Genomic DNA, 23731 nt, shown 5'->3' with positions numbered 1-23731 from the left:
AAACAAATCAACAAATGCAAAAACAAAATAACAAATCCGCAAACACAACGACAATTCCGACAAACCGGAAAAGGTAGGTACAGTTTGTGAATGGAAACTTACCAATCATTGGACGTGACACCTGTCATTCAATATATACAGGTAGTATGAAATATTATAACTTTGTTTCTTGTACATTTGTAAAGTTCTCCATTTACTTTAAACTATTTTTAATTTCGATTAGTGCACCTTTAAATATAAGAAAATAACAGAAGTAAACATTGGCAAGCAAGGAGGCACTGGAATTAATTCAACACTACTTTGAGGAAGGACATTCATATGCAGTGATTTTGGAGATGCTGCAATATCACATAACATAAAGATTAGTTTCTACATTTTTACTCATACGTTCCAACTTTCTCTGTACTTCTTGTTTATCTTGAATGACAGGTGTCTTGTCTAATTTGTTAATGTGTTTTGTACTTCTCGGCCACCGTACCTTTGGGCTCATATGCCTGGCATACTTTGCATCACACACAATCACACAAACACAACCACAAATAAATTCGGGGGCTGTGCCTGGCATTGGCAGCTGGGTGTTAAGACCTAAATATTTATTAATAATTAACTTAGACCAAAAAACTTAGTTTTTAGAGTGTTTAGAGTTTAATGTAAAAATAATGACATTTATAAATAAAAAAAATCATTATTAATTATAAAATGAAGTAAAATGTTAATACAGTACAGACTGTATACAAAAAAAATGCATTTTTGGGGTGGTGTCTGTTTATTGCAGTTTTTCGTTTATCGTTTGGATAAACGGGGGATTACTGTGTGTATGTATATATGTATATATGTATATATGTATATGTATATATATATATATATATATATATATATATATATATATATATATATATATATATATATGTGTGTGTGTGTGTGTGTGTGTGTGTGTGTGTGTGTGTGTGTGTGTGTGCAGAGGGTGGTGGAGGTGCAGAGCAGGTCTCTGTCTCCAGTTCTGTGTGCTATAGCTTGGACGCTGCTCTCCTGTGGGATACTGCTGTCCATCCTATTCCTCATTTTCACCATCCGCTATAAAAACAACAGGTACACAAACCTCACCAGACCATCTCTCTGGTTTTCTAACGGCCTCTTTTTTCCCCCCCTTCCATTCATAAGTATTCACCCTAGGGCTGTCAATCGATAACAATATTTAATTGCGATTAATCACATGATTATCATGAGTTAACTCACGATTAATCGCAGCTTAATCAACATTTTTATCTGTTCTAAATGTACCTTAAATTAATACTTTTCAAGACTTCAAAACTCTAATCAACATGGGCATGGACAAAAATGGATGCTTTATGCAAATGTTTGTTTATTATTGTAACCAAACTCAACATAGAGCATGAAGTATACTTGGATACTTGAATATACTTGTGAATCTTTTAAAGTAATTATAGTGTTTTAAAATACTACAAGGAGATGCAGCAGCAGGTAAAGAGGGATGTGGCGAAAGCCAGGGAAAAGGCATAAGAGGAGCTGTATGAGAGGTTGAACACTAAGGAATTTGGAAAAGGATTTGTACCGATTGGCCAGGCAGAGAGACCGAGCTGGGAAGGATGTGCTGCAAGTTAGAGCAATAAAGGATGGAGATGGAAATGTGTTGACTAGTGAGGAGAGTGTGTTGAGAAGATGGAGGGAGTATTTTGAGCAGCTGATGAATGAGGAAAATGAGAGAGAGCGAGAGAGAGAGAGAGAAGGTTGGAGGATGTGGATATGGTGAAGCAGGAAGTGGATAGGATTGGTAAGGAGGAAGTGAGAGCAGTGATGAAGAGGATAAAGAGTGGAAAGTCGGTTGGTCCAGATGAAATACCGGTAGAAGCATGGAGATGTTTAGGAGAGATGGCAGTGGAGTTTTTAACCAGATTGTTTAACAAGGTGAGAGGATGCCTTAGGAATCAAGAAGGAGTGTGCTGGTACTGCTTTTTAACAATAAGGGAGATTTGCAAACCTGCAGTAACTACAGAGGAATTAAGTTGATCAGTCACACCATGAAGTTATGAGTAAGAGTAGTGGAAGCCAGGCTGAGAGAAGAGGTGACCATCTGTGAACAACAGTATGGTTTCGTGCCAAGGTAGAGCACCACAGACACAATATTTGCTAAGTAGTTGCATTGTGTGTTTGTGGATTTAGAGAAAGCGAGCGACAGGGTGCCAAATGAGAGGAGTTGTGGTATTGTATGAGGAAGTCCGGTGTGTCAAAAATGTTTGTGATGATAATGCAGGACATGTATGAGGACAGTGTGACAGCATTGAAGTGTGCAGTAGGAACAACAGACTGGTTCAAGGTGGAGGTTGGACTGCATCAAGGATCGGCTCTAAACCCTTTCCTGCTTGCAGTGGTGATGGACAGGTTGACAGACAAGGTCAGACAGGAGTCTCCGTGGACTATTATGTTTACGAATGATATTGTGATTCGTGGTAAGAGTAGTAGGGAGCAGGTTGAGAAGAGCCTGGAGAGAAGGGAAATGAAAGTCATTAGGAATAAGCCAGAGTGTGTGAATGAGCGGTAGGGCAGTGGAGTGGTGCGGTTGCAGGGAGAAGAGGTGGAGAAGGTGGATGTGTTTAGTTACTTGGGGTCAACAGTGCAAAATAATGGAGAGTGTGTTAAAGAAGTGAAGAAAAGATTGCAGGCAGGGTGGAGTGGGTGGAGAAGATTGGCAGGAGTGATTTGTGATAGAAGGGTATCTGCAAGAGTGAAAAGGAAAGTTTATAGGACTGTGGTGAGACCTGCGATGTTGTATGGTTTAAAGACAGTGGCATTGAGTAAAAGACAGGATGTGGAGCTGGAGGTAGCAGAGCTAAAGATGTTGAGGTTTGTGTTGGGAGTGATGAGGATGGACAGGATTAGAAACGAGTTTATTTAAGAAACAGCGCATGTAGGACATTTTAGAGACGAAGCGAGAGAGGCCCGATTGAGATGGTTTGGACATATGCAGAGGAGGGACATGGGGTATATCGGTAGGAGAATGTTGAGGATGGAGTCGCCAGGAAGGAGGAAATGAGGAAGACCAAGGAGATAGTTGATCCGCTGTGGTGACACCTAATGGAAGCAGCCGAATAAAGAACAAGGTGTTTTAAATTACGTAAATCATCAGGACAAAAAACAGAACTTTTGCTGTGTTTCCACATGGACGGTTTTAATTGTCAGATGTGTGCTCATGCTTAATTGCAGATTTTGGTGCTTGATTCGAGACTTGAAAAATAATTTTTCATTAAGTTATTAGCATGTTAATTTTGCCAACTCTAATTTCCCCCTTAAATATTTTTTTCACTTTGTCAGTTTTCCCAACTTGAGATTGTAACAGATGCCACTGAAGTTGGGGGCAAGAATGAATATGCGGGCTATTGCAGTTATCTGTGTTCATGGTGTCCAATTTATCATTGTATATTGAATTTTCAGGATTGTAAAGATGTCGAGCCCCAACCTAAACATGCTGACTCTGTTAGGGAGTGTGCTGACATACACCAGTGGCTTCCTGTTTGCTATAGAAGACAGATCACCTGTACAGGGAGCAGGCCCAAAAGCTGTCTATCAGGTACATGAACAGAGACACAGACACACACCTTGGCACCTTGCTTTTTTGCAAGGATTTATAGGGGGCATGTTTCAATTAATTTATCCATTCATTCATTCATTCATTCATTTAACGTTAGTATACAGTTTTTCCGGGACACAGTGGTTGTGGATTCAGAGTACTCTATCCCATATATTATATATTCCTATATAGTAAACTATCCCATATATTATATATCCCTATATAATAAACTATGCCATATATCATATATCCCTACAAAGTAAACAATCCCATATATATATCATAAACCGCTATATATTAGCAAATGTATATATATGAGCTGCTGTGGCAATAACTAATGGGAGCAGCCGAAAGAAGAAGAAGAAGAAGATTCTTGAGATGTTTCTACAACTTGATTGGAGTCAGCCTGTTGTAAATTCAGTTAATTGGACATGATTTGTAAAGATTCACACCTGTCTATATAAGGTTCCACAGTTAACAGTGCATGTTAGAGCACAAACCATGTCATGAAGTCCAAGGAAATGGTATTTCGAGCCAAGATGGTATTAAGGCACAGATCTGGGAAAGGGTACAAAAAAATTTCTTCCGCATTGAAGGTCTCACAGTGAGCACAGTGGTCTCCATCATTCATAAATGGAAGAAGTTTGGAACCACAAGGACTTTTCCTAGATCGGCCACTCAGCTAAACTGAGCGATTGGTAAAGAAGGGCCTAGGTCAGGGAGGTGACCAAGAACCCGATGGTCACTTTGAAAGAGTCCAGTAGCCACAACTCTGTAAATGTCAATGAGTGGCCCAGCCAGAGCTCAGACATGAACCGGATTAAACATCTCTGGAGAGATCTGAAAATGGCTGTGCACCAACGCTCCGCATCCAACCTAATGGTACTTGAGAGTTTCTGCAAAGAAATGGACAAAACTGAAATCAAACTCAAAAAGGCTTGAGGCTGTAATTGGTGCCAAAGGTGCTTCAGCAAAGTATTGAGCAAACGATGTGAATACTTACAGCGGGAAAAATAATGAACACCACCATTTTTTCAGTAAATATATTCTTAATGTGCTATTGACATAAAATTTTTACCAGATGTTGGTAACAACCCATGCAATCCCATGCAAGAAATCAAACTATAGATGTCCATATATTAAGCTATTTGTAATAATGGAAAATGACAAAAGTATTGAACACAGGAAAAAAAGGGAGGTGAAAAAAGGCATTGAAAGCCAAGACACCAGCTGAAATCAATCAGTACCGGTAATTAGAAAGCAGTCCTGACACGTGTCAGTGCAAATGAATATCAGCTGGTTCAATCCAAACTGATGGCCTGTATAAATGTGTCCTATTACCAAGGTGTCACATTGTTGCAAAAACATACTGATAGGATTGGTTACAGAAGGATTTCTAAACTTCTGAATGTTCCTGTGAGCACTGTTGAGGCCATTAACCAGAAGTGGAAAGAACATAATTTCACTATAGACTGTCTATGACCAGGTGCTTCTAACAAGATATCTGACAGAGGAGTGAAAATAATTATCAGAAGAGTTGTCCAAGAGCCAAGGACCACTTGTGGAGAGCTTCAGAAAGACTTGGTATTAGCAGGTACAATTGCTTAAAAGAAAACAATAAGAAATGCACTGAACCGCCGTGGCCTGTGTGCACGCTCACCATGCAAGACTCCATTTTTGAAGAAAAAGCATGTTGAAGCTCGTTTAAAGTTTGCTGCATAACATTTGAACATGCCTGTGAAATACTGGGAGAATATAGTCTGGTCAGATGAGACCAAATTTGAACTCTTTGGATGCCATAATACACACCATGTGACAAATAGCACTGCACATCACCCCAAAAACACCATACCAACAGTGAAGTTTGGAGGTGGGAACATCATGGTGTGGGACTGTTTTTTAGTATACAATACTAGCAAACTTCATATAATTAAATGAAGGATGAATGGAAAAATGTACCAAGATATTCTTGATAAAAATCTGCTGCCATCTATCAGGATGAAACGAGTGTGGACCTTTCAGCAAGACAATTATCTCAAACACACAGCCAAGGAAACTCTCAGGTGGTTTCAGAGAGAGAAAATAAAGCTGTTAGAATGGCCCAGACAATCACCTGACTTAAATCCAATTGAAAATCTATGAAAAGAACTAAAAATCAGAGTTCATAGAAGAGGCCCACGGATTTAAAGAATGTTTGTGTGGAAGAATGGGCCAAAATCACACCTGAGCAATGCGTGCAAAGAGTTTCTCCATACAGGAGGCGTCTTGAGTCTGTCAACACCAAGGATCGGCTCTGAGCCCTTTCCATTTTGCAGTGGTGATGGACAGGTTGACTGATGAGGTCAGACAGGAGTCTCTATAGACTGTGATGTTTGCGGATGATATTACTTGTGGTGAGAGTAGGAGCAGGTTGAAAAGAGCCTGGAGAGGTGGAGGTACACGCTGGAGAGAACGGGAATGAAAGTCAGTGGGAGTTAGACAGAATGTGTGAATGAAGGCTTCAGAAGCTCCTCCTTCTAAAAGTAGAAAAATTTGTTCAATCATTTAAAAAAACAATATACTACACCACAATGATCACCATTTAAGACTCCTGGGTAGGCTAGGCCATGCCTTGACATGTTACAATGGGAGTCCTCAGGACGTATCTCCATCGTAAGCCAGGGACCACCTGTATATAAAATGGTTACTTAAGTGTTTTTGTTGTTTTTGTTGCCATAATTAAGAGTTCAGAGTTTCTATTTGGAAAAACCTTTAAGGATTTCCATGGTTATCATTGTGCTCTTGTCTTTGTTTGCTGTGGTTCAGGCATGGGTCTGGACACTGTGTATCGGCAGCTCTTTGGTGTTCGGACCCATCCTGGGGAAAACATGGCGTCTCTACAGGGTCTTTACTCAACGTGTACCTGACAGGAGAGTGGTGAGTTGAAACTGGGGACATGTCTCTAGCATTGACCTTTTTTTTTATATTGTTTGAACATATGGTTGAATCTGAAATGCCTGTTAACGTACCTTGAAAAGAAAAATCCTGGATCAGGACACAATCAGTACAGTTTTAAGATACATGCATGATGTACAATATAGAAAAATGTGTAACTTTTCCAATTTATCATATCATATAATAGCAGTCTATAAACATAAATTAATAAAAATAGGATAATAAGGTAACATCGTCAACTAACTTGACATTGTGACCCTGTTGGTTGTAACTAGTCTAATTTTTTGTGTCTTGAGAACAGATACATAGCAACACAAACAGTTTTATAAGTAATGTATAAGGAAAACATTATACCATCATATATGAGGAGTTTGCAGGTGTTCTGTTTTTTTACAGATCATTCGTGACATTCGGTTGATGGGTTTGGTGGCCCTGCTGGTAGCTGTGGATGTAGTGATTCTGGCTGTGTGGAGTCTCACCGACCCTGTGAGGTGTTCCCGATCAGTCAGTGCTGTGGTCAAGGTATAGCACAGAAGTTATGAAACAGAGCTGTAACCCTGACTTTAAGCTGTTGAAATCAATTAAATTCAGTTTTAAACATAAAGTGATTTTTTGATATTGTTACCAAGCATCTTATATGAGTGAGTCAGTGGCGATGATGGCAGAAAAAAACTCCTTGAGATGATGGTATAAGGAAGAAACCAGATGAACCAGTCTCAAAAGGGAATCCATTCTTTTCTAGGTGACATCCGGATGTCCATTCATTATAGATGTATTATTGTTGAGGTCATCAGCTGTTCACTGATGGATGCTTGAGTACAAAATATTTCAAGTCAACTGTAGCCATGTAGCCAATGTAGCAGAAGGTTACATTTTAAATACAGTTCAAATTCATCTTCATTGTTCTTGAGTTTTTAGTGTTTCTTTCTTTATCCAGTGGTAACTGATCATACTGTAGATCTTACAAAGAATAAATCCATTACATCTATGATTATCAATATGCTTTCAAAAAATATAATTATATTTGGTGTTCATTAAAAATCTACAAGAAAAATAAATAGTTATTCAATAGTATGCTGATGCTTCCAACACTGTAGATAAAGTAGTGCAAGACAGTCCAAGAGAAAAAACAATAATCAATAATCATATGTCTTGAATAGCTAGAGTCATCCGTCACTTATAACACAGCAGAGTTGAATTCTCTAATCTGATTGGTCAGGACATGCTGATTAATTTTCCACAATATCACCTCTGCCAGTTGTTCTGGCTGTAGCTGAAATGCTCATATAGAGGGATTTTATGTTAGGTGCTGCACAATAGTCTAGGGCTAATATAAATGTATTAAAATATTTAATGATGTGTTATATACTTTACTTTCATATTATTTCTAGTTGTGCCAATAATGTTCTATTCACAGCTTTCTACTTTTGGACAGAATGTTCGTTACTGCCCCCTGCTGGTAAAACACAGGAGATTCAGGTTAAAAGGAAATCTGTGTATTTCCACATACCTGTTTGAATACATTACAGTATTGCAGCAGTATTGTATTATCTAACAGTAAATTTTTTCTAACCATGTTTTGTTCTCTGTATTAGGTAATGGAGTTTGATGTGCGTTACTCCTTAACCCAGATGGACTCGTGCTCCTCTCACTACTCTGGCCTGTGGGTCCTTCTCCTCTGTGCTCTCAAAGTAAGAAAACAAATACAATATATGGCCTGAAGTATTGGTACACCTGACTTTTTGAGCCATATGTAGTTCTTACCCAAACTGGTACAACAAAATTGGAGGTACACAATTGTATAGTATGCCTTTGAATGTGGTAGAATTGTAATTATGTAGTTATGTAACCAGGATAAACCTCATTTGAGAGAAACGCTTTTGTACAATTGTGACCTGGCTCAAACAGCCATAGAGACAATAGCACCCTGGTCAAATTTCAGTTCTTACTAAACTCAAAAAATGGTAACTATAAATACTCTATAACTATAAATATCAATAAATACTCCTGCTCTGTTCTGTAGGCCGTGCTGATGGTGTATGGCACATACCTAGCCGGACTGACCAGTAGCGTCAGCCTGCCTCCAGTCAACCAATCCCTGACCATCATGACCGCTGTGTATCTAATTACCGGCTTCACTGCTTTGGCCGTCCCTGTCTCTCTGTACCTGCATTCATGGCCCAACCTAATCTACGGCATGCTCTCTGGGACCATCTTCATCTGCACCACTGCCATTAACTGCCTTATATTCGTGCCCCAGGTGAGAAATGAGCAGATATTTAACATGCTTTAAACAGGTAGAGACAAAACATTTCCAATACTCTGTGGTCTCATTCTTCACCCATTACTCAAGTCAAACTTCTACTTTCTCTGGAAAAAAAAAACCTGAATTATAATCAATCAATGAAGTGAGCTCAGGGTTTGGTGACTCAGCATCCGTCATCAGCAGAGAGAGGACACTGCTGATGTCAGCTGTTTTACAAAGTGCTTTTTGGCTGGGGTTACTGTGCTGGTGCTGTAAGAGATAATGCTTGACTTGGCTGGTGATAAAGAAAGCACCTGATCAATAAAATGTGCTTCTCATTGGTGTCTGGATGCACAAACCACTCATGATTATCAACTAACTACATTAATGCAGTAAATATTAATAATAGTAATAATTATTATTATTATTATTAGTAGTAGTAGTAGTAGTAGTAGTATTATAAATAATTTTGTCTAAAACAATTTATTACTTAAAAAACAAATAATTTGTTTGTACTATATATATATATATATATATATATATATATATATATATATATATATATATATATTTCTTGCTTAATTTATTTTAGCCTTCATTTTACATTGATTGCATTTATATTCTATTTAATTTGCTTTATATTATTTTTATTTATTTATTGGTAATTATACACTAAAATGGTGAGTTCCCTTGTGGTCTAGTGGTTAGGATGCGGCGCTCTCACCGCTGCGGCACGGATTCGATCCCCGGTCAGGGAACCAACCCCAGCCATTAGGGTTGCACAAGCCTTAGTGCCGGTCCCAAGCCCGAATAAATGGGGAGGGTTGCGTTAGGAAGGGCGTCCAGTGTAAAAACGTGCCAAATCAAACATGCGGATGATCCGCTGTGGCGACCCCTAATGGGAGAAGCCGAAATAACGTTTATACACTAAAATGGTGAGTTCTTTACAATGTTTTTTTTTTATTTTTCACTGTTCAAATTTCATTAGAGCTTAACTAACACACAAACACACGTGCTACAGGTCCTCCAAATGGAGATGAACTTTTGTGTTTTTCCACTCGGGCCTTTTCTTTTAGTGTGAAATAAGTATTTCAGATGATCATAAGCAATTTGTAGATTTCGTGTTCCTTCTGTTCATCTGAAGAAATAAAAAAAAATGATTCAAATCAGGTAATGCATGATAAAACAAATTACACTCGAACAAATTACTAGGAATGAGAGACCAGAACTCACACGCATTTCACCATATTTGTGGCAGAAGAACGTGTGAATATGAATGTGTGATTAGATTAAATTAACAGTAAGAAAGGTTTGGAATGATGAATCATATACATCTGGAAAAAACTCTAAATGGATACTTGCTTTAATCTTAGTGAAATACCTACAGCAGGAAGAAATATACAGCATGTGCACCCTCTTTTATTTACCAGACTTGCATGTCTGCTTTTCCTCCTCCAGTTGACACAGTGGAGGCAGTTTGAAGAAGACGTGAACCCTCATCCCAGCCATATGGCCAAATACTTCAGCAGCAAGAGCCTTCGCTCCAGCGAGAATGACATTTACTACCTGCTCGGAGAATATGACTCTATGAAGAGGTTAATCAATGAGGTATGAACAATTCTTTTCCCGCCTTGCTGACATATTTTTTTATCATTCCCCAAAATTACTTACAGCAAGACACTAAAACTACCATGATATTACACCTGGCTCTGATATTCACAAGGGTTCTGAGTACTGTGATTAATAGTAACAATAGTTAGATTGGGATTGTAGAGACAAAAGTAGAGACATCAGGAAAAAAAGTGCTTGCATTCAAATTACGCAAAATATCTGAATGTACTTGCCACCTCCAACATATACAAGGTTGACAGATATTTCCGATCTCATATGCGTTGAAAAATGTCCAGATCATCACCTTTTAAAAACAACGCACTTTAGTTATAATTAATACATTAATCATTGCAAAATTTGTTACATTTACCAAGATGGCTTCCATCCACTATTATTATTAATCTAGCTTATAAAATAGCACTTGATGTAGCTGGAATCCGTCTCATCTCTGTGTTGTGTTTCTTTTTTAATTAAATCGGTGAAATGCTTAAGATCTGCAGCTGGGATAACCTGCTATTTAGTCTGATCAAAAAAAACAACATTTGTGTAATTTTTGGCTCTAACAGATTTATTCCATGTAAAATGTATACTGAACCAACATGGCTTCCATTTCATACTTCAACACCATACAAAGCCATTTTTAGTATAAGTCCAAGCTCTATAAGAATTATATTGATAGTAAACGTTTACCTGGAGTGTTATCTATCTATCGTGGAATTGAACTGCTCTTGGATGAACTGGATCGCAGAAATAAATAAATAAATAAATCTCCAGCTAATAAAGAGCATCTTTGGCTTTAGGTTTAGAAGAGAAAGGAACTGCCAAGAGTGTGTAAAGCTGATATTTATGCTAAGGGAGGGTTTTTTCAGGAATATTTATTAAAGTTGACCATTTACACATTTGTTTATATCTAGTTTGTGGCAAAAGGAACATGCATCTTCTTTATTTTCTTCTGGCTTCTCCTAATAAGGGTCGCCACAGCAGATCATCCGTCGCCAAACCCCCTTGTCTCCTTCCTGGTGGCTCCATCCTCAGCATTCTCCTACTGATATACCCCATGTCCCTCCTCTGCACATGTCCAAACCATCTCAATTGCGCCTCCCTCACCTTGTCTCCAAAACATCCCACATGCAATGTCATCTAATAAACTCATTTCTAATCCTGTCCATCCTCGTCACTCCCAACGAAAACCTCAACATCTTCAACTCTGCTACCTCCAGCTCCACCTCCTGTCTTTTACTCAATGCCACTGTTTCTAGGTCTCACCACAGTCCTATAATCTGTCCCCCCTTTTCTTTTGCAGATACCCTTCTATCTCAAATCACTTCTGCTATCACTCTTCTCCACCCACTCCACCCTGCCTGCACTCTTTTCTTCACTTCTCTAAAACACTCTCCATTACTTTGCACTGTTGACCCCAGGTACCTGAACTCCTCCACCTTCTCCACCTCTTCTCCCTGTAACCACATCACTCAGAAGTCTTACTCCTACTGACTTTTATTCCCCTTCTCTCCAGCGCATACCTCCACCTCTCCAGGCTCTTCTCAACCTGCTTCCTACTCTCACTACAAATCACAATATCAAGATTAAAAAAAAAAAAAACAGAAAAATCACATGTACATAAGTAGTCACAGCCTTAAATGGTTATAATTGGTGCCAAAGGAGCTCCAACAAAGTATTTTGCAAAGGCTGTGAATACTTATGTACATATGATGTTTTTTTTTTTTTTTTCATTTTTTTATATTTAATAAATTTGCATAGATTTCAAACAAATTTTGTTCATGTTGTTATCATGGGTTATTGTTTGTAAAATTTTGTATGTAACATAAAATGTGGAAAAACTGAAGCGCTGTGAATACTTTCCGGATGCACTTTATAAAGACGGAATAGAAAAGCAACACATCAAATTTCTTTTAAAGCAAAGACGAAATTAGAATAATCACAGCTCAGCAAAAACTTACTTTTGCCATTGAAAAACAAATCAAGAAGGGAATGGGTGAGGCTATGCAGAAAGCATACTGACTACCAAAACACATAGACATCATGTATAATATTTGAATAATGTGAATGTTGGATGCAATGTTTTTTGACTTTTTTTTACTAAATGGTTTTTATTAAGTTTATTAAGATCATAAGATTTTATAATGTAATTTTTATATATACAAAAAATAGAGAATGGGGTGATAATGTTTATTAATTAGTCATAGTGTAGATATGTATTTAATATTCAACATTACGGTGGGATTTTTTTATACCTCCAAAAATATACATTTCTGCCTTTAGACACATAGTAGTGCTGTTCTTCAAACAAGCTGAAGTCATTTTCAAAGTCCACATTTAAACCCATGTATAAATGAGACACTCTGCTTTACCCGAACTCCACCCCTGTGTTAGTAACCTTTATGGGTTTCTTCAAATTGTGGACTGCGTCAAATTGTTCAAAATATTTAGAGATGAATGAAGCCCTTAACTCTGAATGAGGCTCAGAGACATGCAGTATTGATGTAGAAGTGTGTTGTTTATATCCAGTTCATTCACAAGGGCAAACAAAAGGGTTATTTCCAGATGTGGTTCTTTTATCTGGAGTTTGTTTGTTGAGTTTGTCAATCAATTTTGGGTGCAGTTCCTTGTGGGTTTATAACTTTTGAAAGAAGAAGAGTGATAAGACAAAGTACTGTAATGTGTATTTAATCCAGCATCTTAAACACTTTCATGTCATAACCGTAACTTTAGTGTTTTGGAGGGCGGAGTATAAACAGCAAAAAAATCTATCCACCCAGTTATTTACGCTGCGCACTGTATAGATGAACACAATTAGAACAGACCCGATGTACTTGTCATTGCTTAGGTATTGCCATTTTGTCAAGCATACTGTAAAGTGTGAACGATTGACCTGGGAGTGCTGAGATTGGTGGTTTTGTGAAGGCTCCTGGTGAGGATTCCAGAGCTGGGCGTGAGGAACTATAAGCCATGCGTGACTAAGACATGTCTAAAGCCTAGCCCTAGCTTTTGTTTTTACGTTTCCCCAAGGCACTATTTTAAGACCTCACATCCTGTTCAAGCTTTTCCTGCTTCATTCATTCATTGGCAGAGATCCTTATCAGAACAGAGTGATTGCTGTAGCTATTTGTAATGGGGCACATGATTATAGAGACCAGCCATTGCATGCATTAACGTTCGGTGGAAATTTGAGCTAAAGTAGAAACAGATCACAGTTTATTATAATAAAAAATAAGAGACTCCACCTAGCACTTTAAAGACTTCTAAAGTAAAACAGAGGGGTTTACTTTCAGAAATGATTCCCACTTTAGGAAGCTTTTGAAAGAACCCTTAAAGAATAAACTATTATTGGTCTCAAAGTCAAAATCTTTAGAATTGTTTTTATTTTTATCTTTATAACCCTAAATGGTGCTTATATTTGCCCACTTTGGGTCTGTATTCTATCCAACAACATAGGGTTTCCCTTTCAAAAAAGTACACTGACCAAAAGTATAAACGCAAATATTGTTCACAAATCTGTCTATATCTGTGTTAGTGATAATCCAACCACCTCACAGGTGTGGCATATCAAGATTAGAGTGCATGATTATTGCACAGGTGTGCCTTAGGCTTGCCACAATAAAAGGCCACTCTAAAATGTGCAGTTTTACTGAATTTGGGGGTCCGGGGGTGGTCCTAAAACCAGTCAGTATCTGGTGTGACCACTATTTGCCTCACACAGTGCAACACATCTCCGCATAAAGTTGATCATGTTGTTGATTATGGCCTTTGGAATGTTGGTCCACTTCTCTTCAATGGATGCGCGAAGTTGCTGGATATAGGCAGGAACTGAAACACGATGTCGTATACGCCAATGAGGACGACGAGCATGCAGATGAGCTTCCCTGAGACGCTTTGAACAGAAATTCTTTGTTTATGCAAACCGATTGTTGCAGCATCTGTCTGGGTGGCTGGTCCCAGACAATCTTGGAGGTGAAGATGCTGGATATAGAGGTCCTGGGCTGCGGTTGTGAGGCCGGTTGGATGTACTACCAAATTCTCTGAAACGCCGTTGGAGACGGCTTATGGTAGAGAAATGAACATTCAATTCACGGGCAACGGTTCTGGTGGACATTCCTGCAGTCAGCATGCCAATTGCACGCTCACTCAAAACTTGCAAAATCTGTGACATTGTGCTGTGTGATAAAACTGCACATTTTAGAGTGGCCTTTTATTGTGGCCAGCCTAAGACACACCTGTGCAATAATCATGCTGTCAAATCGGCATCTTGATATGCCACACCTGTGAGGTGGATGGATTCTCTCGGCAAAGGAGAAGTGCTCACTAACACAGATTTAGACAGATTTGTGAGCAATGTTTGAGAGGAATATGCCTTTTGTGTACATAGAAAAAGTCTTTGATCTTTGAGTTCAGCTCATGAAAAATGGGGGCAAAAAAAAGTGTTGCATTTATCATTTAGAAGTCTAAAACAACCAAACCATTTTGAGGAACTGTTCAAGTTTATAGGTACCTGTCCATCCATTAGATTGTTTCCCTTTTAGAAAATACTACAAGTAGCTCTCATTTGTAAATCTCGAACATAACTCACTTTACTCAGCAGATTTTTTCTTCCTTTAAAAAGTAATAAAATGTTCCATGCTCTCACATGGATTTATGCTTTAGCATTCTGGAAAACCCCATCATTTACCCTTAAAACCTTTAATTTACAATGTAGCAGTGTAGTTTTGGAAAAACATCTAAGCAGAATTTTGGAGCTATAAATGCTCATGTGTGCGGGAGAATAAAATGTTCTTTAAAATTACTAAAAACAAATGAACTGTTATGTATCTACTGCATAAAAGCAGCAATGGCAACTAAAATAAAATACAACAATTTACAGGCACAAGATCATAGGAAGGGAATCACTGAATCATTGAGTGCTACAGATTTTACTTTATTATTAAAGAAAGGAACATACAACACAATAACACCTTGGCCTCTTTCCTTGTTCCTTGTTCATGTCCATGTTCATCATTTACACAAAAATTCAAACTCAAATAAAACTAAACGATTGTTAATTTTCCGTTTCAAAGGATAATGAATGGGCATTCAGTAGCACCCACATGAGGATGGGTTTCCTTTTGAGTCTCGTTGCTCTTGAGAAGTTCCTCTCTTTCTCATACCACCACAGGGAGATTTTCTTTGCCACTGTCTTGCTCATTTGGGATAAACATATAGGCATATAAATTCACATTTTGTAACCTTTTTATCTGTGTAAAGCTGCGTTGTGTTTATTGTTAAAAGTGCTATAAAAATGTCTAGAGTCTAGCACTCTCTATTATTCTTCAGTTCATCCTGCTTAAAGAACTCTCATAGATTCTCTGTAAAACCCTATAACAGATGCTTCCCTTCTGCGTTAAAGCATTGTGGAACCACTTTAAAAATCTGGACGTTCATTTTTCTGTTTAAAGAATGCATATACTGTACATCTTGTCAGAGTTCTCTGTCACTTTTAAAACTCTCAACAGTTTTATGTGGATTCATAAACTTTCAGAAAGGATTCCAAGGTCTACTTTAGAAAGCCAAAAATGTTACAAGCTTGTAGAATATTAGATTGCAGTCTTAGTTTAGATCAGAAGAAGCTGAAATGCTGTACACTACAAAAGTCCCACAAATGTTAACTTTAGAACCCTGAGGTTTAAGTTGGGCCCCTGAGAAAAACTTTGGAGAAAAGCTTGCTAGGAGAAAACTGTATTCATTAATCAATTACTCTTAAGGAACCCTTTTCTTCTTAGAATGCAGTTAGCATCCTTCAGCATTCTTCAGTTTGTCATAGTGGGAGAATGTTGGTTTATTGCAGAACCCATTTTAAGAACTCCTTACAGAAAAGGGTGAAGAGGTTAAAAATAATGTTATCAACTGGTAATCCAAAGACCCCACAATAGACCCATTGCACTCCTTTGTGTATTTAGTTCTCTTCCAACTAAACTGTAATTTTTGATTGTTGTATATGTTCTTCTAATGCCAGAAAGACGCAGTAATAAACAGTCTCCAGGAGCAAGTGAAGAATGCCAAGGACAAACTTCTGAAGCTGATGTCTGTGGGCCACCTGCAGGACGAAAGAGAAATGGACTCTTCCACCACCAACCTCAACTCCTCATCCACACAGACTACAGTGATACCTCCTGAGCCTCCTGCTTCTCCGCTCCCCATGAGAGAGGCCATTCTTTCTGCCGCTATCTCCCCACCAACGTATGTGCCTCCTCTGTCGGCTCCATCTTCTCCTCCTTCACTCTCGTCCTATGAAACACCTCCTTCTTCTCAACACAGAGAATCCTCGCCCTGTTTTTCTCCACACAGTTCAGACAGGGCGCCAGAGAACTCCCAAGTCAGTCACTTGAAACTTGAAAATGCAGTTTTGACTAAAGGGTCTCATTCCAAACGTATCTTCAGGAGCACATCTGTCAGCGTTGAACCTTCTGTAGTAATGAACATCCCTTTAGAGTCATCTGTTAACCTGATTACATTGCATGATTCTATATCTCCGGTTTGGTCCGGGCCACATACAGACGTTTCAGTAGTAGAATCTGTTTTACCCTCAGCGGTGGGCCGCCAGGGTTTCGTGAGCAGCGAACAGCTGGAGGAGATTCTGCAAGATTTGAGCGTAGACGCCATAAGCAGCTCGCTCAGATCACCAAACGGTGTGAGAAGATTGGCGAATCCAGCACCTAACAAACTCTCGTCCAGATCGTCTCTGCAGTTGTATTTTCCCAGCATCTCACCATACATGATGCGAAAACGCCGACCTCCGTTCCACGCGTGCAGAAAGGGTTTACCTCCGTACTACTACCCAGGCTCAGCGCCCCCTGGCTGTAGTAAAGTACATGAACTAAAACCGTCTTCCAGCACTTTTCTGTTGACGCATAAGCAATCCATAATATGGAAGGCGATGGAAATGAGGCAGAGAAAAAGGACGGAAACTTTAGGGCATGGTGTGACTCAAATACCCAGTCACGATCAGGCAGGAGGAGACTGAGACGCACACATCATGACTGTTCTTCTAAGGGACAGCGCTCAGGACCTCTAGTAGGACCTGATAGAACCAGAGCAGCAGATTCAGATGAATATTCAGACTCAGACTCCAGCAGCTCAGAGGATTACTGCTACTACCACCGACCCTACTGTGAAGCCTGCATGCATAGTCCTTACGCCTCCAGCGACAGCAGCAGCTCAGAGACGTCTGACAGTGAGTACACAGAACTGGATCGCTCCTCACATCCTGTGGTTAACTTCAAAGAGGACCTCAAACCTACGTTTGTTTAAATAGACGTGAGGATCTGAACGGATCTGATTGCAATAATTCATGGCACTAAACACAATCATCTGTATAAACAGACACAAATAGACACATATTCATCTATTAAAAAAGGAGCTACAGTGAATTTCTGAAATAAATGGATAGATTTTATGGCTGGAATTCTACAGTGCATGCCCATGTAAGTTTTTCATCAGATGGCCTGGGAAAACTTTTCAGATGGTGAAATAGGCGGAAACCACAAGTGAAGTTATGTAAGAGACAGAAACACTTGGGTGCATGCTCTTATAAGAAAATAATCGCCTGACGCGAAATGGAGGGTTGTTACCAAATTGAAGTGCATTACGTTCCAGTAATGGTACACCACCAAGTGTTTATTTAATTTAAATCATAAATCACGTTTTCATTAATTAATGACCATTTATTTTAATTGTTTTTAATTACATGTAACATTCTCACTCGCCCTTAATAGCAGCTATCAAACTCTTTCTGTACTCTCTCATGAAGTTAGTAAGATAACCAAAAGAAATTCAATGGGAATATGCAAAGCACAAAGTCCTTGTTCCATAAATGTGGAACAAAAACCCTTTCAATAAAAATATTTGTATTTGTTTAATAACAGCAATGTTTATTGTTAGACTTGTATTATGTAGCATTCGATTATTCAAGTCTTTGTATCTAGGTTAGCAATGATAACAGTAGAATGAATTCGAAAGCTAGATGCTTTCAGAGCTGCAAAAATGAATGTTGAACACATTCAGTATTCCCAAACACTTAAAAAACCCTCTGATTCCTTTATTTTATAAGATACCATCTTACTTTACTTTGAATATTAATAATCCTGTCATGTTTGGAAGTTGCATGTCAGCTTCAATTCACTGTATGGACTAATGTAATGTTCAGAAAGCTCAAATGAATCTGATAGTTAGGTGTTAGGCTACAATCTTTTGTCCATATACTGTACAATTCCATATTATGATTTAGCTCCTGCTTTGTTATTTATTCCCTGAAATGATTCCCTGATATTGCATTAAAGGGAGAAAGAGCCAAGAGCAAAAACCCTGACAAAGTGCAAAAGGGCTCGTGTTTACATTTTATTCCTCTTAAATGTTTTTCACCTGACACCTTCATCTATATAATATTAGTTACCAATGTTACACAAGTTGTACATGTTACTGTACTATACATTCAGCTACATTATTTGGAATGAAATGCACTATGACTGAATCCAGGCACCTATTCTGAACTGCTTTGGGTTAGATCTATATATATATATCTATACAGAAGCTCTTTTAAAGCTAATTTTGTTGAATGTGTTATTAGTAGCTCTCTTTTTTAGACAAAATGATAAATATATAAAACCACTTCACTGGTATGTTTGTTGATGTAATTCAGTTTGTACAGTCTCAGTGGTCTGAAAGGTCAGACTTTAAACTGTAACATTTGTTTTGCATTTCTATTTATACCTCAAATATGTTTTTTGTACAGTAGATAATGTGTGCATTATTAACTAGATACAGTTTTTGGTTATTTATGTAATTTAACACTTTTTTTTGTTTGTTTGTTTTTTTTGTAAGATTGTTACCAGTGACTGCCTCATCTGATCTTTTGCTGTGCTGGTTTACATTAAAATGAATTGTTGCTTTCACACATCATAGTTGTTCAGTGTTTGTTCTTTTGTGTGTGTGCTTTTTTACTGTTCTCTTATTCAGCTTATTATCAATTTTAAAAGTTCTTTACCAACTTTATAAAATTACTTGGTGTTTGTCAGGGGTGCAATTGCAAAAACAGGTAGGGTTTTTTTAACAATCCGAGAAAACAAATCTAAAATTATAGCTTTAGAGGCAGTGGCTTTGAGTAAAAGACAGGAGGTGGAGCTGGAGGTAGCAGAGCTGAAGATGTTGAGGTTTTGTTGGGAGTGATGAAGATGGACAGGATTAGAAATGAGTTTATGAGAGGGATAGGGCATGTAGGACGTTTTGGAGACAAGGTGAGGGAGGTGAGATTGAGATGGTTTGGACATGTGCAGAGGAGGGACATGGGGTATATCAGTAGGAGAATGCTGAGGATGGAACCACCAGGAAGGAGGAAAAGAGGAAGCCAGAGGAGGCAGTTTATGGATGTGGTGAGGGAAGACATATAGGTAGTTGGGGTGAAAGAGGCAGATGTAGAGGACAGAGGGGTATGGAGACAGATGATCCGCTGTGGGGACCCCTAATGGGAGAAGCCGAAAGAAGAAGAAGAAGAAAAAGAAGAAGAAGATAGGCAAAAATGTAGTCAGAATAAGGCAGATGCTGTTCCATGTGCAAATAGATTCCAAGGGGCGAAACAGGCTGTGGATGTAACATTCTAGTTGGCAGATTTGTAATGCAGATTAATTTTGAATTCAGGATGTGTCTAAATCTAATATATTCCCCAAAAATCAAGGTTATGTTCTGTTAACACAAATCGGTATTCTCAAACACAAATCAGTATTAACAAACACTTAAAAGACCTGATAAGAAATCCCGCTGCATAAAGAAATAACATACAAAATATATAATTGATATCTTTATTTCATAAAATACCATCTCACTGTAATTTAAGTATTGATAATACTGTCATGTTTGGAAGTTGCATGGAAGCTTCAATCCAAGGTTCACTATTTGGACAAAAGTTTGAGGACTCCTGACTTTACCAGCTGTATGTGGTTCTTTTTCCAATTTGTTACCACCTACGCACATGATTGTATAAGATGTATTTTGCTGCGGTGGAATAAATATTTCCCTCCACTTGAACTTGGCAACCTAAACCTGTTCCAGCATTACAATATTTTTGGCCTGCGACAGAGCTCTGACTTCAACCCTCCTGATCACTTTTGGAATGAACTGAAACAATGACTGCACGCCAGAGATTCTCACCCTACATCAGAACCTGACATTACTAACGCCGTTCTGGCTGAATGAGCAGAAATATCCAAAAGCACACTCTAATGGAGTCTCCATAATCTAGTGGAACATCTTTCCAGAAGAGTGAAGGTTATTATAACAGCCAAAGGTGGAAATTATAGAAGTACAAATACTTCGTCACTGTACTTATTTTGATTTTTTTTTGGTATCAGTATTTTTTTTTACTTTTACCTTAACTTTTACCTTTTATTAAATTTTTTCACAAATATCTGTACTTTCAACTTCTTACATTTTCAAAACAGGCTCGTTATTTTAGTTTTAATCTATTTGGTGACATAATCAATAACTTTTTTTCCTCATTACCTGCCCATCAACCTGTTTTCTGTCATTGCATAGCTTTTTCAATCTAGTCAAGTCAAGTCAAGTCAAGTTTATTTGTATAGCGCTTTTCACAACAGACATTGTCTCAAAGCAGCTTTACACAAATCAACAGTGATGGTGAATGGTGTGCATTTATCCCTGATGAGCAGCCGTGGCGACTGTGGCAAGGAAAAACTCCCTTAGATGTTATGAGGAAGAAACCTTGAGAGGAACCAGACTCAAAAGGGGAACCCATCCTCATCTGGGTGACATCAAGAGTTTGATCATAAATCTTTCAACAATACAGAACACTGGAGAGTGAGAACTAACATGATTACTGGAGTATAAGATTATAAGTAATGTTCTTTCTGCAGTCTTAAACAGTCTATATGGTTAGTAGCTCCGAGTTTTATAAGCTCAGCATTTGTGATCACCACAGATCCAGCATCAGCTTCTCCATGCCAGAGCCTTTAAACACTCCAGGAGGTCCAATGTCAAAACTCCACACATGTAGCGGGATCCAAATGGCACTGGTACGTCTCTAGATGGTTCAGGATGTTTGTGAGTTCGGCATCTACTTCTTTAAAGGTCCGTAATCATCACGAGGTGGGAGGTGACTGGAGCTGGAGCAACCTCAGGATGCCTCGGGATGGGGAGAGAAAGAGAAGCAGTGGAGAGGAATTAGCGTAGCTGCTGTTCATGATATTAACAGCACAAGTTGATAATGTGCATGTGATCAGATGTTCTGGAGCACAAGGTTATGATGTGATGTGTGTTATGTGTAGGCTTTGCTAAAAGATACGTTTTAATCTACACTTAAATTGGGTGAGTGTGTCTGAGCCCCGAACACCGTCAGGAAGACTATTCCAGAGTTTAGGAGCTAAATGTGAAAATGCTCTACCACCTTTAGTGGACTTTGCTATTCTAGGAACTACTAGAAGCCCAGAGTTTTGAGATCTCAGGGGCGTGGCGGATTGTAGCGTGTTAAAAGACTGGATAGATACAGGAGCCAAACCATTTAGTGCTTTATAAGTGAGAAGTAATAGTTTGTAGTCTATTCGAAACTTAACAGGAAGCCAATGTAGGGACGATAAGATCGGGGTTATGTGATCATATTTTTTTGACCTTGTAAGAACTCTGGCTGCTGCATTCTGGACTAACTGAAGCTTGTTTATTAATGAAGCAGGACATCCACCTAGTAACGCATTACAGTAGTCTATTCTGGAGGTCATAAGCATGGACGAGCTTCTCTGCATCGGATATAGACAACATATTTCTTAGCTTAGAAATATTTCTAAGGTGAAAGAAGGCTGTTTTGTAACCTGATTGATGTGATTTTTGAAAGACAAGTCGCTGTCTAAAATAACACCCAGGTCTTTTACCGTTGAACTAGTGGTTACAGAACATCCGTCTAAATGCAGGTTGAGATGCTGGGCGTCTGTATACCAGTTTTTGGGCGATGAGCAAAATCTCAGTCTTATCAGAATTTAAAAGTAGAAAGTTATGGGTCATCCAATCTCTTAGTTCCTTAACACACTCAGTCATCCGGGTTAATTGAGCTGTATCGCCTGGTTTAGATGAAATATATAGCTGAGTATCATCAGCATAACAATGGAAGCTAATTCCATGCCTTCTAATAATATTTCCTAACGGAAGCATGTATATTGTGAAGAGCAGGGGTCCTAGAACTGAACCTTGCGGCACGCCATAATTTACTTGCATTAGCCTGGATAGCTCTCCATTCAAATCTACGAAATGGTAACGATCGGACAGGTAGGATTTAAACCAGCTTAATGCCTGTCCCTGAATGCCGATGTAATTTTGTAAGCGATCTAGGAGGAGATCATGGTCTATAGTGTCGAATGCAGCACTAAGATCTAGTAAAACCAACAGCGAGATGAAGCCTTGGTCTGAAGCTAAAAACAGGTCATTAGTTATTTTAACTAGAGCAGTTTCTGTGCTATGATGGGGCCTAAAACCTGACTGAAATTCTTCAAAGATATTGTTCTCTTGCAGGTAGGAACATAACTGTGCAGCGACAATCTTTTCTAAAATCTTAGACATAAATGGGAGATTTGAAATTGGTCTGTAATTTGATAACGTGTTTGGATCCAGATTAGGTTTTTAATGAGGGGCTTAATAACTGCTAACTTGAGGGATTTAGGGACGTGACCTAAAGATAGTGAGGAGTTAATAATATTTAGAAGAGGCTCACCAGTTGTATATAACACTTCCTTCAGTAATTTAGTAGGAATTGGATCTAACTGACATGTTGTCGATTTAGCTTTGGCAATAACATTATACAGCTCTTCCTGTCCTATACATGTAAAACAGTGGAGTTGTGGAGTTGAAGGTAACACTGTCTCAGGAGATGCTGTAAGAGGTTGAACTGCCACAATTGTTTTTCTAATGTTATCTATTTTTCAGTGAAGAAAATCATAAAGTCCTCACTACTAAACTGTGATGGAACACAATTTTCAGAGCCCTGATTTGTAGTTAGTTTAGCTACTGTACTGAAAAGGAACCTGGGATTGTTTTTGTTGTTTTCTATAAGTTTGCTCAGGTGTTCAGCTCTAGCAGCTTTTAGCGCCGTCTGTAGCTGAGCATACTGTCTTTATCTGTGATTCTAAATACCTCCAATTTAGTTTTCCTCCATTTTCTCTCCAGATTACGTGCTGTTCTCTTGAGGGCATGTGTATGACTATTATACCAAGATGCAGGTGCTTGGTCTCTAACCTTTTTAACCGGATAGGGCAACGGTGTCTAATGTGCTAGTGAGGATAAGGTCTATGTTCTTAGTTATCTCATCAAGA

At 38.5% G+C, this 23731-nt stretch overlaps 1 protein-coding gene across 2 annotated transcripts in view; it reads left to right on the top strand.

Annotated features, from left to right (window-relative positions):
- The window catches only part of gpr156 (G protein-coupled receptor 156), a 41674-nt gene extending 22351 nt beyond the window's left edge, over nt 1-19323 (top strand). For both annotated transcript variants that reach the window (XM_046845755.1, XM_046845756.1), the window contains 8 exons: nt 962-1089; nt 3451-3586; nt 6392-6502; nt 6917-7042; nt 8116-8211; nt 8544-8780; nt 10224-10373; nt 16384-19323. In XM_046845755.1, coding sequence (XP_046701711.1) covers nt 962-1089; nt 3451-3586; nt 6392-6502; nt 6917-7042; nt 8116-8211; nt 8544-8780; nt 10224-10373; nt 16384-17391 — 1992 coding nt within the window. In that variant the 3' untranslated portion in view covers nt 17392-19323. The remainder of the gene's footprint in view (nt 1-961; nt 1090-3450; nt 3587-6391; nt 6503-6916; nt 7043-8115; nt 8212-8543; nt 8781-10223; nt 10374-16383) is intronic.
- Nucleotides 19324-23731: the final 4408 nt, after the last annotated feature.

Source organism: Silurus meridionalis, chromosome 3 (genome assembly GCF_014805685.1).
Source record: "Silurus meridionalis isolate SWU-2019-XX chromosome 3, ASM1480568v1, whole genome shotgun sequence".
NCBI classification, from domain to species: domain Eukaryota; kingdom Metazoa; phylum Chordata; class Actinopteri; order Siluriformes; family Siluridae; genus Silurus; species Silurus meridionalis.
This window is presented reverse-complemented; position numbering and strand designations above follow the sequence as displayed.